The sequence below is a fragment of the Mchenga conophoros genome, linkage group LG5, assembly GCF_057382185.1.
Source record: "Mchenga conophoros isolate Kocher_MC1m ecotype Shallow Benthic linkage group LG5, M_conophoros_male_GT1.1, whole genome shotgun sequence".
Taxonomy (NCBI): Eukaryota; Metazoa; Chordata; class Actinopteri; order Cichliformes; family Cichlidae; genus Mchenga; species Mchenga conophoros.
The window spans coordinates 19,025,981-19,039,601 of NC_140530.1; the positions used below are offsets into that span (position 1 = coordinate 19,025,981).

Below are 13,621 nucleotides of genomic sequence, written 5' to 3' on the forward strand. Positions count from 1 at the left end.
AGAGAAAATTACATTTTATTCATGTAATTAACACATTTTGAACTCATAAAGAAATATAACGAAAGGAAAGACACCCAGCTGAACTAAAATGATCCATGTAGCAAACAAAAACTGTTGTGAGCCGCCACCCTTATATCGCCTTTGGGCTTTTGGAGCCTTGATCTGACTTTTAAAAAATAATTGGAAAAAAAAGCACAATGCTGCTAAAACAAATAGATATTTGCAAAATTCTGCCTAAATATGTATTTTACCTGGTTAATGTGTGTGGCGGGGCGTGGTCTGCAGTGCCGCTGTATGGGAGTCGGAAGCACCTCAGCGGCACCCGCAATCACGTCTCGCCACCTTAAAGTCTGTGCTCTCTCTGCTGTTGTGTTGTCAGGCTGTGAGCTGCAAAGCTACAGCTGGCTGTATGCGTACAGCAACCGTGTGTGAAAAGTGGTCAATAAAGAGATGCTGAAAAGAGTGTTCATGCAAACATTGTCGGGTCTGCCGTGGTATGTTTACAATGGGACTTCTGGTCCCAAACCTCTGTGCGCAGCGTCTGCAAATTGGGGCTGTACGAAGTCACTTTCATCTTCACGCAGGACTGTAAGCTGTCATCTGTGAGGCGTGAGTGGTGTTTGTTTTTAACATAGTTCACGGTGGAGAACAGCTGCCGACATAATATGGATCCGAAGATCCATATTTGGCCTACCTGGGGTCGAAAGTCTCGATAAATGCATGCCGTTTCAGCGGGTACTGAAGGATATAAAAAAAACAACAACAGCAATAGAATAATATTAAACACAAAGTGAACCCGTCTTCCTTCATTAAATAGGTTCTTTTAGATGTTAAGGAGGAATTGACTTAACCAGGCTGGCGGAGAATGAAGACAACCGGACACCTGCGGCAGATGGGGAATCAGTGAACTTTTATTGAGACAGAGACAACCTCTCAACACAGCTCACATCAGGAGATTCCTCATATTTGCTGTGAGGATGGGTATATATTCTCTAAAACTTACAGGAGGGGGTTGTGAGGAAAGTGCTGCATTAGCAGAAAAACAACTCCATAAAAGGAAAGCGGCCTTGGGTGTTCTAGTCTCTTCGCTTGCAGATATCTTGCACCTGCAGGATGAGGCGATCGCTTCTTATCGCTCTCAAGGCCAAAGTCGTGAGCACATTTTTATTACACAGTTGCACAGTAACTTTAAAGCTGAACAATATTTAAAGCTGAATAATGTTTGATCAGATTATATTTTCTTCAAATCCCCCTTTTGACCCATCTTAAATGGGTCAACACACAAAAATAAGTAACATTCAAAGGAACACAGAGACGTGTCGAAGCCTGGCTCGAAAAACTCCTCGGGTCTTATCATTTGTCTTTATCTGTCATTGCAGATGAGGAGAAAAGAGTCCAGGCACCACCCTGCCCAGGGGTCGGCTGCAAGCAGTCTCGGTTCCCGACGAAAGCAGTAACAGCTGTCCTGCACACACGGATACAACGAGTCAGTGCAACCAGGGTAGTGACACAAAATTAACAGTTCCTGTAACTCAGCAACCAAAAAACATAAGTAATGATAAAAATGTGGAGAGTACAGAGTATACTATAATAATGAGAGATATAAACGTGAAAATGTGAAAGAATAAATCAACCGTAAAATAAACCCAGAACGGTAACTGCTAAGGACATTCAAAAGTGAATATGGTAAAACGTGAGGAAGGGGTGTGGAAAAAAAAACAATTTATATCCAGTGGTGGGAGTACACATTCGCTCAGGCTTAAGTCCGGAGACCCTGAGAACATCGCTTAACCCTCACAACCCGACCAGACACAGTTCAACCAGATATATCCTTCAAGAGGAAGTGGGTGAGGGAAACAATTAATAACAAGCCTAATACAAAACACCACAGAGAAACAACCATTCTAGAAGAATTTAAACAAGAGAAAGACGATAATGTTCGTCACCCTCACGATCAGAGTTTTCATCATCCGTTGGCGAGGAGGTGGGAAGTTGACTAGCCAATAAAGGCATCTGCCGGGCGAGATCCTTATCCTCAGGAGAGAGAGCTGTAACAATCAGTCTCTGGATGAGGGATCGAATGCATGGAATACAACAGCAACCGCAGGTGACTAGGACAGCAACAAAAACTGAGATGGAAACTAGGATGGAAGCTACAAGGGCCTTATATTTGCCAAACATGTTAAGCCAAGAGTCCCACATGGCAGTATCAACGCCCGAGTGTTCCTTCATTTTAACAGTAAGAGCTGTGAGACCAGTAATAGCTTTAGTGAGGGAACCATCAGGAGCTGTGTTATTGGGGATATAGGTACAGCACTCCTGACCAAAAAGGCTGCAGACTCCGCCTCTTTCTGCGAGGAGAAAATCCGTTGCGACCCTGTTTTGGAAAGCCATTAGGGAAGTGGCAGATAACTGTGCATGCACAGCTTCAAAACCATCTCGAGTGTAATTAGCCAACAGTTGCACATTAAAGTGAATGTAGTTAATTCTGTCTACATTCGCATTTATTTCAACCATCCAAAGTATCGAGGCCCATCCTGCTTTAACCTGGTCTCGCAGTTTATATTCATCGGGGACCCCACGGGGTATACCTACAGCATCAATATAGGTTGGATTATGAGCTGAACCTGGGATTAGAGAACGTTTAGAGCGGCGTTCAGAGGAGGATGGGAGGCCAACTTCGTGTACTTTTATAGAGAGATCTACTGGAGTGACTAAAACAGGTAAAATAAGAGTTATGAGAGCGCAAAGACCTGACGCATCCCGAGGGAAACCATCATATAACTTGTTATTGCCACACCACCACCACAAATCAGCCCTAGCCGTAGGTCGGAAGTTTGGTTTCATAACCGTCATCTCAGTGCACCAAGAAGAGTTCAAGCTACCTAGTTTTACTGCATTGCCAGTCAGGTTAATACAAGTGAAATTGTTCACAGCTACATCTGAAGAAAAGAAAGGTGGTTTATTAGAGACCGAGCGTTGAGTTTTAGGAAAGTGGTTTTCCAGATATGAGCAATGACCTCGTTTTGTATTGTTCATAAGATGCAGGAGGCATGCACTATTGACTGGCGCCGGTACAACTCTTAAAGTGGGGCGTGCTCCCATACAAACTATGCAGTCGGAAGCCGTCTTGTCAGCAGCTTGTTCAGCTAGTAGTAACCAGTTGTTTGTTGCTCCAGAAATACCGGTTAGAATTTGGAAGAGGTCATCTTTAGACATTTTATTTGTGTCTACAATGCGTATTCGGCCGTTTCTCCCCCCGTTTGTATATGTCACCGGAGGGCCATTAAAGGTGGGGTTATCCTCTTTAACTACAGAGCTTGGAGCTGCACCAACGCTAGGGCATATTTCCATTTGCCAATACAGGGCGGTGCGATCAGTCCAAGGGGCAAGTATAAATTGTTGACAGGAGGTCAAGGCCAGATCCTTTAGGGTAAAAATTAAGCCTGAAAGATCCGGTTTTTTTGCTATTCTGAGCATATTTTGGTTTCTCCAGTGCAAAGCCTGACCCCTAGAGTGCTTGGACCAATCGAGGTCCGTTTCTGACACTAAACTGGACCACTTCCACTGATGCCAACCTCCCAGGGTTATATACCACACTGAGGAGGAGAGATGTACTGCAAGGTTAAAAAGATCCCCCCCTTGGTCTTTGGTGACGGGAGTGACTGGGAAGCTCGCGAAATCTATTTCGACTACCCAACTTTTATTGTTGGGGACACAGAGAGTAATCATTCTAGTCGTACTTGGGGTGCAGGAGGTAACCGTGTGTCGTTTCTTTCTAAATCGATCGGGCGTGGGCAAAACTGGAGAGGAAGTGGTGGGCAAGACCCTAGGGGCTACATTTGTCAGATTGGGACTGTCAGAAGGGGGCGAAGCTTTTGAACTTGAAGGTGTCAGAAGTGTCGGGGGCCCTTCACAGATCAGGATTATGCCAATGGGAATGAGACCCAGGGCCAGGAAGCAAACAAACACGCAACATCTTTGCCTGCCTGTCATTTCAGGGGGAAAGGGCCAAGACATGTTTACTTAGCTTGGATGTCGTCTAATAGAGGATGATGGGGCACAGAAAGGTGGTCCAGTTCCCCCCACCTCGCCAAGGGCGTGTTCTAGGAGTTAAAGAGCAACAAAAAGTATCAGTGACACAACTTTAAATGAGCTTTCAGCGGTTAAAACTATTGCAATGTAAAATGTAAATCTTAAAAACTCAAGCCAATATAAAAGCAAAGTCATAAAAGATGTTAAAAATAAAAAATGTTTAGTTCAGTATGAAGAACACCCCCTTTTGTAACCAGCCGGCTTGTAGGTTGAGTTTTGGCTCCCTCAAGTGGTTGGTGATGCTGTTGCAGCTCCTTCTGACAGGTCCTTCTGCACCTCTCTCAAGGTTCTTCCTGGTTCGGTGGCAGCAGCGCACTGTGTGTAATGAAACCAGGTGTCACCTTTCCCTTCGAGCCTGACAGCGTGGGAGGTCCGCTCTGTTATGCGGTAAGGGCCTGTCCAGCGAGGCTCAGCCCACTTTCTCTTTGTGACTTTCAGGAGGACGTAGTCCATTCCAGGTGTAGCCGCCTCTTTCAGCTCTTGCTGGTTTCTTTCAGCGACCTGTGAGGAATACTGGGCAACAAAACTGCGGAGCATGTTATAATATGTCCTCGGATCGAGGTCTGAATCAGCTTCATCCGACATTAACAGGCGAGAGGAGGGGCCAGGAAAAGGCCTGCCATGCTCCAACTCAAATGGAGTGTAACCAGAGGTTTGATTTACTGAGCATCTTATGGACATTAATGCAAGAGGCAATGCCTTAACCCAATCTAATTTGGTCTGTGCACAGATTTTAGCCAATTTAGTTTTTAGAGTTTGATTCATCCTTTCCACTTTCCCCTGGGATTGGGGGTGGTAAACTGAGCCAAACTTATGTTTCAAACCTAATGCGGCTTCAACCCTCTGCAGATCGTGGTTCCTGAAATGTGAACCATTGTCCGACCTTATGACCTCGGGAAACCCATGCTGTGGTATATAATGATTAATCAGACACTTCACCACAGTTCTACTGTTTTCACTTGCTGTCGGCCAGGCTTCTGGCCAACCTGAAAATGCATCCACAGCCACCAGCAGGTACCTGTAACTACCTACTCTGTCCACCATGTCTGTGTAATCAATGATTATTTCTTTCCCTGGGCAAAGTGGGATGGGGAAGTACCCTGCTATTGGCTTGAAGGCGGGCTTGATTCCAAATTGGTTGCACTCCTTACAGGTTTTAACCATGTATTTTGTCATGTCTTTTAGATAAGGGTGCCACCAGGCGGCTAAGTTCCTCATCATTTGTGCAGGTCCCACATGCCCCACTCCATGTGCCTCTTCCATTGCTGTCTGTCTGACCCCTGGCGGTAGAATGGGCCTTCCATCTGGGCCACGCCAAACATCTGTGTTTGTGGCCCCTCTTGTTACCCATAATGATTTTTCCTGGGGGCTGGCTTTGTCCTGTAACTCTCTGATTGTGGCTAGGCCTAGTTGTATGGGTGGTCTTTCTGGAGGGGGTGTGGCTTCTGGGTCCATTACCATAATCAGGGAGGGTAAGTAACCAGCTGTCTGCTTAGCTACTAAGTCGGCCTGTTTGTTACCTAATGCCACTAAATCCAATCCGGCACTGTGTCCTTTGCATTTTACCACTGCCACCTTAACAGGTAACAACAGTGCTTCCGCTAATTCCCTCATTTCTATCTCATGTTTAATAGGCTTTCCGCTGGCTGTCAAAAAACCAGCTCTTAGCCACTGCTTGAGCTCCACATGCACTGCTCCCACAGCATAAGCTGAATCACTGTATATATTCACTTTCTGTCCCTTTCCCATCCTTAAGGCTTCAATCACCGCTCTCAGTTCAGCTCTCTGTGCAGACTGTTGTCCTGTCAACTGCTCTGCCTTCACTGTTTTCCATCTCATGTCTGTCTGTTCCACTATTGCCCATGCAGCCTTCAACATTCCACTTTCAGTTCTGAAACAACATCCATCTGTGAACCAATCTTTTTCTGCATCCATTAGAGGTTCTGCCTGCAAATCTGGCCTGATTTTCTCCTGTACCTGCACAACCTCTTCACACATATGTGGTTCTCCTGATCCCATGTGATCAGCCATGTTTATGCCTTCATGTGAGTAGGTGATGTGTGGTGCTTCCAAAATGGTACTGAGGCGTCTCTGCCTGAGTGAAGTGAGTGTGAAGGCCTGTGAGGAGACGTAGGCCACCACACTGTGTGATGTCAAAATTTTTAGTGGGTGGTTCATCACTATGTGTGCTGTTTTCTGAATGATTTTTGCAAGTCCAGAAACGTGTTGTGTGCACGGTGGGTGGCGTTTTTCAGTGTTGTCAAGCATTACGCTTACATATGTCAACACTTTTCTCTCTCCCCCTTTTTTCTGGAACAGGATACCATTGATATGGGTTCCAGTTCCAGAAACATCAAGATGAAAAGGCAAAGCATAATCTGGCACAGCAAGGTCAGAGGCGACAGAAAGCTGTTGTTTTAACTTTATAAACGCCTGTTCTGTTTCTGTAGTCCATGAGAGGGGAGCAGAGAGGTTTCTCATGCCTTGTTCATTTACCAAAGCGCGCAAAGGGGAAGTAAGGCCAACATAGTCTGGGACATAGGTCCTGCTGTAACCAGTCAGGCCCAAAAATGACAACATGTCTTTTACAGTTAGAGGTTTTGGATGGTGCAAAATGGAGTTCCTGTGTTCTGGGGACAAGGAAATACCGGACTGTGAGACCATGCGGCCTAGAAAAGAAACCTGTTTTCTTGCAATCTGTAGTTTGTTTTTGCTCACTTTAAAACCTGTGTTGGCCAGGTGGTGAAGTACCACTCTGGTGGCCTCCAAACAGATGTCAGCCGTAGGGGCAGACAGCAAAAGGTCATCCACATATTGTATTAACATACAGTCAGATGGTAGTGGGCTGGTTTGTAAAAGTTCTTTCAAACACTGATTAAACAGTCCTGGGGAGAGGGCAAATCCCTGTGGTAAGCGAGTGTAACGCCATTGTCGGCCTCTAAATGTAAATGAGAAAATGTCACGCAGTGACTCACGAAGTGGGAGGCAGAAAAAGGCATTAGCCAAGTCAATGCAGGTGAACCAGGCATGAGATGGTGGGAGGTTGGTCAAGGCAACATAAGGATTAGGCACAGGCAAAGTAGGAGTGCCAAGTAAGGCATTAATCCTTCTCAAATCATGTGCCATTCTGAACTTCCCCGTGCCTTTTTTCTCAACGGGTAGGATGGGCGTGTTCCACTTAGAGCAGGAGGGCTCCAAGACACCGGCAGTGACCAAACCAGAAATTGTTTCTGCAATCCCAGCCTCAGCCTCCGGTCTGTGTGGGTACTGAGGCTGCCACAAAGGGGTAGCAGATGACAGTTGAAAAGAGACTGGCTCCACATCAACTAAACCTACATCTGTGGGTCCAAGGGACCACAAACAATCTGGAAGAGAGTCGAGTAAAGGCGCAGCATCACAGTGGTCTGTGTGTTCTCTTCCATGTGACCCGCTGACCACTCGATGTTGCAGTGTTGAGGAATTAAAGCAATCATTTAAAATTTGGTATGTCTTGGTAGATGGAGAAAACAAAACCTGTGGGAGTTTTGTAGGTGTCCAGTCAGTGGCCGCAAGGGAACGTTTAACCATTCCACCCAGCTCCTTAGCCTGGTGTCCAGGATGTAAGGCCAGTGACACATGGGGAGCTGCCTCATCAGACATCATGTACCACTGTAATTGATCTGTTGTAAAAGTAACCGCTGCTGCCACTCCCTCCGGTGCCGCAAAAATGCACGACATGTTCAGAGACCAAGCCCGCCCCTCACACTGCTCTTGGAACATGTGCTGGTACCAGGTGGTGTCATGCCTGTCATAAAACAGTGTAACATGAGGTGGGTCAGGGGGAGGGACATAAGGATGTAGGAGTGAGAGCCACGGCCGCCATTGCTGAAAAGCAGTACAAACTCCTGGTTCAGCAGGTGTTTCAACTTCCAATAATGCCCAGTAGATGTCAGCAGAGTCCGTCAAACAGGAGGAGGGTTGCAGCAGAAACTGACCACCTCCCTCTGGCCCATTAGAACAGGGAAGCACAACCCCAGTAGGGAGAGTCACAGTTAGGCCTTGTGAAGAGCAGAGTATTGTGGCTCCTAATTTAATCAACAAGTCTCTTCCCAGTAAATTCACAGGCGCCTGTTTTGAACAAACATAGCTGTGTAACAAAGTCTGATCTCCAACCGTTGTGGGGAGGGGCACGGTGTAAGGCAGAGTTTTAGGTTCCCCAGATATGCCCACCACTGTAATCACTCTGTCAGTAAGTCTTTCACGAGCAACATCCTTAATGGTGGAGTACGTAGCTCCAGTGTCCACTAAAAAGCTGCTTCTTCTTCTATCTACAGTTATGGACAGCATAGGGTCCGCCGTTGTCCCTTCACCGTCCTGGGCAGTCTGTGGGGTGTCCTATAGCTGGGGACCACCCTCGTAGTACTCCCACCCCATCACAGGCATCTGTGGGGCCGGGGGCACTTCAACTAAAGCACCACGAGGTCCACCTCTGTGGCCAGGATGCTGATAGGGCCCACCACGGGCTCCCCTGCCTCTTCCAGCAGCCGGGTTCAAAGGGCACGCTTTAGCCCAGTGTCCAGGTTGTCCACACCGGAAACAAACATACATCTGGCCTCCCCTACCACCTCCCATCTGACCCCTTCCCCTGAAACCACCTCTGTTTCCTCCAAATGGGGAACCTCTCTGCCCATAAGGGGCCGGGGAGTGATAAGCACCATACTGGGGGGGCTGTGGATCAGTTGGCCATGGGTTCGGATACAAATCAGGGGCAACTGGACCAGGAGGGGGAGCCGCAGCGGCCACAAGCTGCTTTTTAGGCTTGTCACCTTTTCCACCCAGGTCGTTTTTAGCTTTCTGCAGCTGAACCTTCAACAGTTGCAACTGTAAATCTTCGACGCTCTCCGCTTTATCATCAGACTTAATCTGCACTTTGTTAAGATTAAAAATCAAATGTTTCTTCCAGATTGCAAAGTCACAGTCCTGCAAATCAGGATTATCCTCCATTTTCTGGCTTACTGACTCCGGAATGCCCCTCAGCACCGCCCTTCTAAACCACATGCTCTGTGAACAAGTCCTACTGGGGTGATGACCTGTATGGTTCACCCAGTCTTCAACAGCCTGATTTAGATAATGGGTGGGATTTTGCTTTCCCTCCCATTTAAATTTCTGTAAGGTGCCTTGATTTTTGGGTGGGAATTGTTTGCGCAGGGCCGGTCCAATAAACCTCAAGGCCTGCATTAGTGGCACCTCGTTCTCATGCATGGTAGTACCCGCATTTTGTTCCAGGTCCGCTGCCTGAGATCGGGATGTGCACCTAGTTATAATAGCTCTAAAATCTCCCAGTGCGAGGTCCTGTCCAGCTGTGTATTTATCCAAACCAGCCAACCAGGCATTCCCTCCCTCCATTATGTCAGGGAGTTTGTCCACTAGGGCCTGGACATCTCCGAATGAATAAGGTTGATACACTGGTCTATGTTGCGCTTTAGTCTGGACCAGGGGAAACATGCCTGGAGGCTGAGGCACAGGGCCCTTAGATCTAGTCTGATATCTTAAACTGGGAGGGGTAGAGGGGGGTGTATTGTTAAGGTCACTGAGTTCATCATCAGTATCCTCAGTTTTTCCCCCGCCTGGTGGGGTAGCAGTGTCAGCAAAAACGTGGGCTAAACTCATCTGTGTTTCCGGATCCTGACGGCCCACCAAAGACATGGTAACTGTGACATTTGGTGAAGTGCCAGGCTCAGTTTTTGCAGTAGCGGTCAGATCTCCTTTAACAGCGACAGGAGTGCTGGCAAAGGGGTTGGACCGGGAAAGAGGGGCTGACGCAACACGATTATTCACCTGGACCACTGACCTATGTTCATTTAAGCAGCTGCGTAATGCTGCTTCTAGATCAGTTAATTGTTGTTCAGTGGGTTCCTGTCTGTTCATTCGAACCGCAAATGGTGCGCTCGCAAATGGGTCAGTTAGGCCCTCAGATCCGGTTCCAGAACAATGGGACATAGAAGAGGGGGCTCTACTACTAGCTGAGGGTGTCGCCGACAGAGAGGAGCTTCCTGGGCAAAAATGCTTGGTATCTATGGGAGTTGGAGCTACGGGCGGTTCTTCTCCAATAGTCATTATTCCACCAGAGATATTAAGTACCGGATATATGCCTGCTGAGGGAGGAGTTGAGGCAGAATAGGGAGGTGGCTGAGACCTATTTTTCTTCATGTGTGGTTTTGCAGTTTCCCATAAACACACCCAGTGATTAAATTTAGCTTTGCGGCCTGCGTGCTTATCTGCTTCCTTTCTGTGTCTCACCCCGCTCATCACACCTGCACCTGCTGCTGCTGAGTTGGCTTCTTCCTCTTTCTCTTTTGCCTGCATAGCCTTATTCTGCCAAATTATTCCCCAGTTACCACTACTCCCCTCGTCCTTTCCCTTTTCTTTCATTAACCTTTCAGCTGTTTTCCTCAATGACTCTTTCTGCTTTTTTGCTTCTTTAGGCTGGTGTGTGGAGTTGATGACTGTCTCAACACATGTTAATTGTTCTCCCAATGTGCTAAGAATAACACCGGGACCCCAACCATCATCATTAGTTTCTCGATCTAATTCTCCATCCATTTTACTGTCAATGGAGGAGTGTTCTTTTATTGATTTTAAAGGAGAATTTGGGCCAGCTGGGTTTCTGCCTCTGTTAGGCACTAACAGCTGGGGCGCTGCTTTAAAGGTGAGTCAGCACTGAAATATCCCTTCAGGTGTTACCAAGCTTCTACCAAACCGGAGTCTGGCGGGTAACCTTGCCTAGAGCTTCCTGATAGGGGTGCTAGTTGGTTGTCACCTTGTTCACACGTCTCATTCACACTTCATACATTACCTGCAGTCACTCATTACCCTCCTTATGTATGTAATAAATGTGTAAAAAAAAAAATTCTATGTGTGGTGTATTATTTTAACCAAAAGAGGAACCTAGTTCCTTTAATTGTGTAATCTGTGAACAACGGAGAACCAAACTGTCCTGCCCAGTGTTCCACAGCAAGCATTCAGCGTGTATTTATGTGTGTCCAATATCAAACAGAACATCAAAACATTTAAAACACTAAAATCATCGGGGTTTTAAGAAGAGATCCGTTTTCTCCTATTGATCAAAGGGACCCCTCCTTTGGACTCCAACCAGTACTTCTCCTTTTTAAGTTTTAGAGGATCTTTTCTAATAAAGTCCTCTGGGCCTTCCTAACCCTTCTGTAGTTTAGAGAATATTACTAAAAAATATTCTCAAGGCCTTTAACCTTTTAATTTGTTTAGAAAGGCGTTACTAATAAACCCTTTCAAGGTCCCAGACCTGCACTGAGGTATATATCCGACACCGGAGAGCAACCCGTCGGCTGCAACCGTGGTCAGACCTCAGTTCACTCTTATCTTTATTCACTTATTCACTTATTTCTTATTCACTTATCTCTTATTCACTTGTCTGATTCTCAACAAGCCTTAAGTAAGCCAGACAATTTTGGTTATGAATTACTAGGAGTTTGGACACTAAGTATTTTTATAATGTTCAATATAGCAGAAATAAAAGGTCTGCTTACCTTGTTTTTGTGTGCACACAGCTTTTGTCCAAACTCCGTTCACTCAGACCACTGCCGATGTCCTCCCATCCGTTCCAGTTGCCCTGGAGCGGATCCTGTTCCGTGACGCCAATTGAAGGATATAAAAAAAACAACAACAGCAATAGAATAATATTAAACACAAAGTGAACCCGTCTTCCTTCATTAAATAGGTTCTTTTAGATGTTAAGGAGGAATTGACTTAACCAGGCTGGCGGAGAATGAAGACAACCGGACACCTGCGGCAGATGGGGAATCAGTGAACTTTTATTGAGACAGAGACAACCTCTCAACACAGCTCACATCAGGAGATTCCTCATATTTGCTGTGAGGATGGGTATATATTCTCTAAAACTTACAGGAGGGGGTTGTGAGGAAAGTGCTGCATTAGCAGAAAAACAACTCCATAAAAGGAAAGCGGCCTTGGGTGTTCTAGTCTCTTCGCTTGCAGATATCTTGCACCTGCAGGATGAGGCGATCGCTTCTTATCGCTCTCAAGGCCAAAGTCGTGAGCACATTTTTATTACACAGTTGCACAGTAACTTTAAAGCTGAACAATATTTAAAGCTGAATAATGTTTGATCAGATTATATTTTCTTCAGTACACCGGCTTCCGCGAGTGTGACGCTTATTTTGAGCGATGAAAAAAACAAGATATAATTTTATTTTTATATTTCAAAATCACAACAATCTTCCAATTTAGAACTACAAGTTAAAAAAAGAACTAAACATAAAAAAAACCACTTCAGCTAAATACTTCTAATTTAATTTCCCAAACCACCCGGAGCCGCAAAATAAAGACTAAAGAGCCGCATGCGGCTCCGGAGCTGCGGGTTGCCGACCCCTGACCTATAGGGATCAGAACCTCAACGAGCTGCTTTTACCAGGCCCGAACCTGGGGGCCTCTCTTCTTGGTGTGCTGCTACGCTTCAGAGAATGCTCCATCGCAGTTAGCAGTGACATCAAGGGGATGTTCCACCAGGTGAGGCTACTGCCCGATGACCGGCCACTACTACGTTTCATCTGGCGCGATCTGCAAAGAGACACCCATCCCAAGGTGTAGAATGGCAGGTGCTCCCCTTTGGGACAACATGCTCACCATGCTGTGCAATTTATGCACTCCAGCGACACGTCCATGACCACAGTGACCAGGGAGATGACGTGCGTGACTCCATTGAGAAGAATTTTTATGTTGACAACTGGTTACAGAGCTTCTCTTCTCCAGATGTGGCAACAAAGGTTGTGGACAAACTACGGTCACTATTATAGGAGGGAGGATTTGAGCTAAGACAGTGGGCCAGCAGCACCCCAGATCTCATCAGCCATCTACCAAAGGAAATAAGATCGGAGAGCAGCGTACAGTGGCTGAATCAAACTGATATGGACCCTCAAGAATCTGCTCTAGGTCTGCGCTGGATGTGCTGCTCTGACACTCTGCACTACAATGCAGTTGGAGAGGAATCCTCCTACCATGAGAAACCTCTACCGGGTTCTGGCGAGTCAGTATGACCCACTAGGGTTTCTCGTCCCCTTCACAACGAGGGCGAGTACTAGTCCAGCAGTTGTGGGACAAAAAGCGTGAGTGGGATGACCCCCTGTTACCAAGTGACCTGCTCTGCATGGAACGAATGGGAAGGTGAGCTGCAACATCTGGACAACATCAGTCTACAACGTTGTTATGTGAGCCCAGAGCTGGACAAATCCTACAGTAGACGTGAGTTGCACATCTTCTGCGATGCATCTCCACAGGCATATGGAAGTGTTGCCTACCTACGGACGGAAGATGCTGCTGGAAAGGTGGAAGTTGCTTTCCTGACTGCCTGCTCTAGGGTGGCTCCTAAACGGCAGATCTCCATGCCACTTTTGGAACTATGTGCAGCCTTGACTGGAGCTCAACTCGCTAGCCTGCTGACCAAAGAACTCACCCTACCACTATGCAGAGTGGTGTTATGGACAGACTCCAC

The 13,621-nt window shown here is 46.6% G+C and overlaps 2 protein-coding genes across 2 annotated transcripts; both read right to left on the reverse strand.

Annotated features, from left to right (window-relative positions):
* Window positions 1-1,914: 1,914 nt before the first annotated feature.
* On the reverse strand, window positions 1,915-3,354 carry LOC146574334 (uncharacterized). The gene has a single exon (XM_085275474.1). The coding sequence runs from the start codon at window positions 3,352-3,354 to the stop codon at window positions 1,915-1,917; it is 1,440 nt and encodes a 479-aa protein (XP_085131600.1).
* A 5,115-nt stretch (window positions 3,355-8,469) lies between these two features.
* Window positions 8,470-12,252, reverse strand: LOC146574335 (uncharacterized). Its single transcript, XM_085273932.1, has one exon. The coding sequence runs from the start codon at window positions 10,675-10,677 to the stop codon at window positions 8,470-8,472; it is 2,208 nt and encodes a 735-aa protein (XP_085130058.1). The 5' UTR covers window positions 10,678-12,252.
* Window positions 12,253-13,621: the final 1,369 nt, after the last annotated feature.

Bases quoted from the DNA above. Each gene is read 5' to 3' on its own strand.
- LOC146574334 (XM_085275474.1), bottom strand. From the start codon at position 3,354: ATGGAAATATGCCCTAGCGTTGGTGCAGCTCCAAGCTCTGTAGTTAAA.
- LOC146574335 (XM_085273932.1), bottom strand. From the start codon at position 10,677: ATGGATGGAGAATTAGATCGAGAAACTAATGATGATGGTTGGGGTCCC.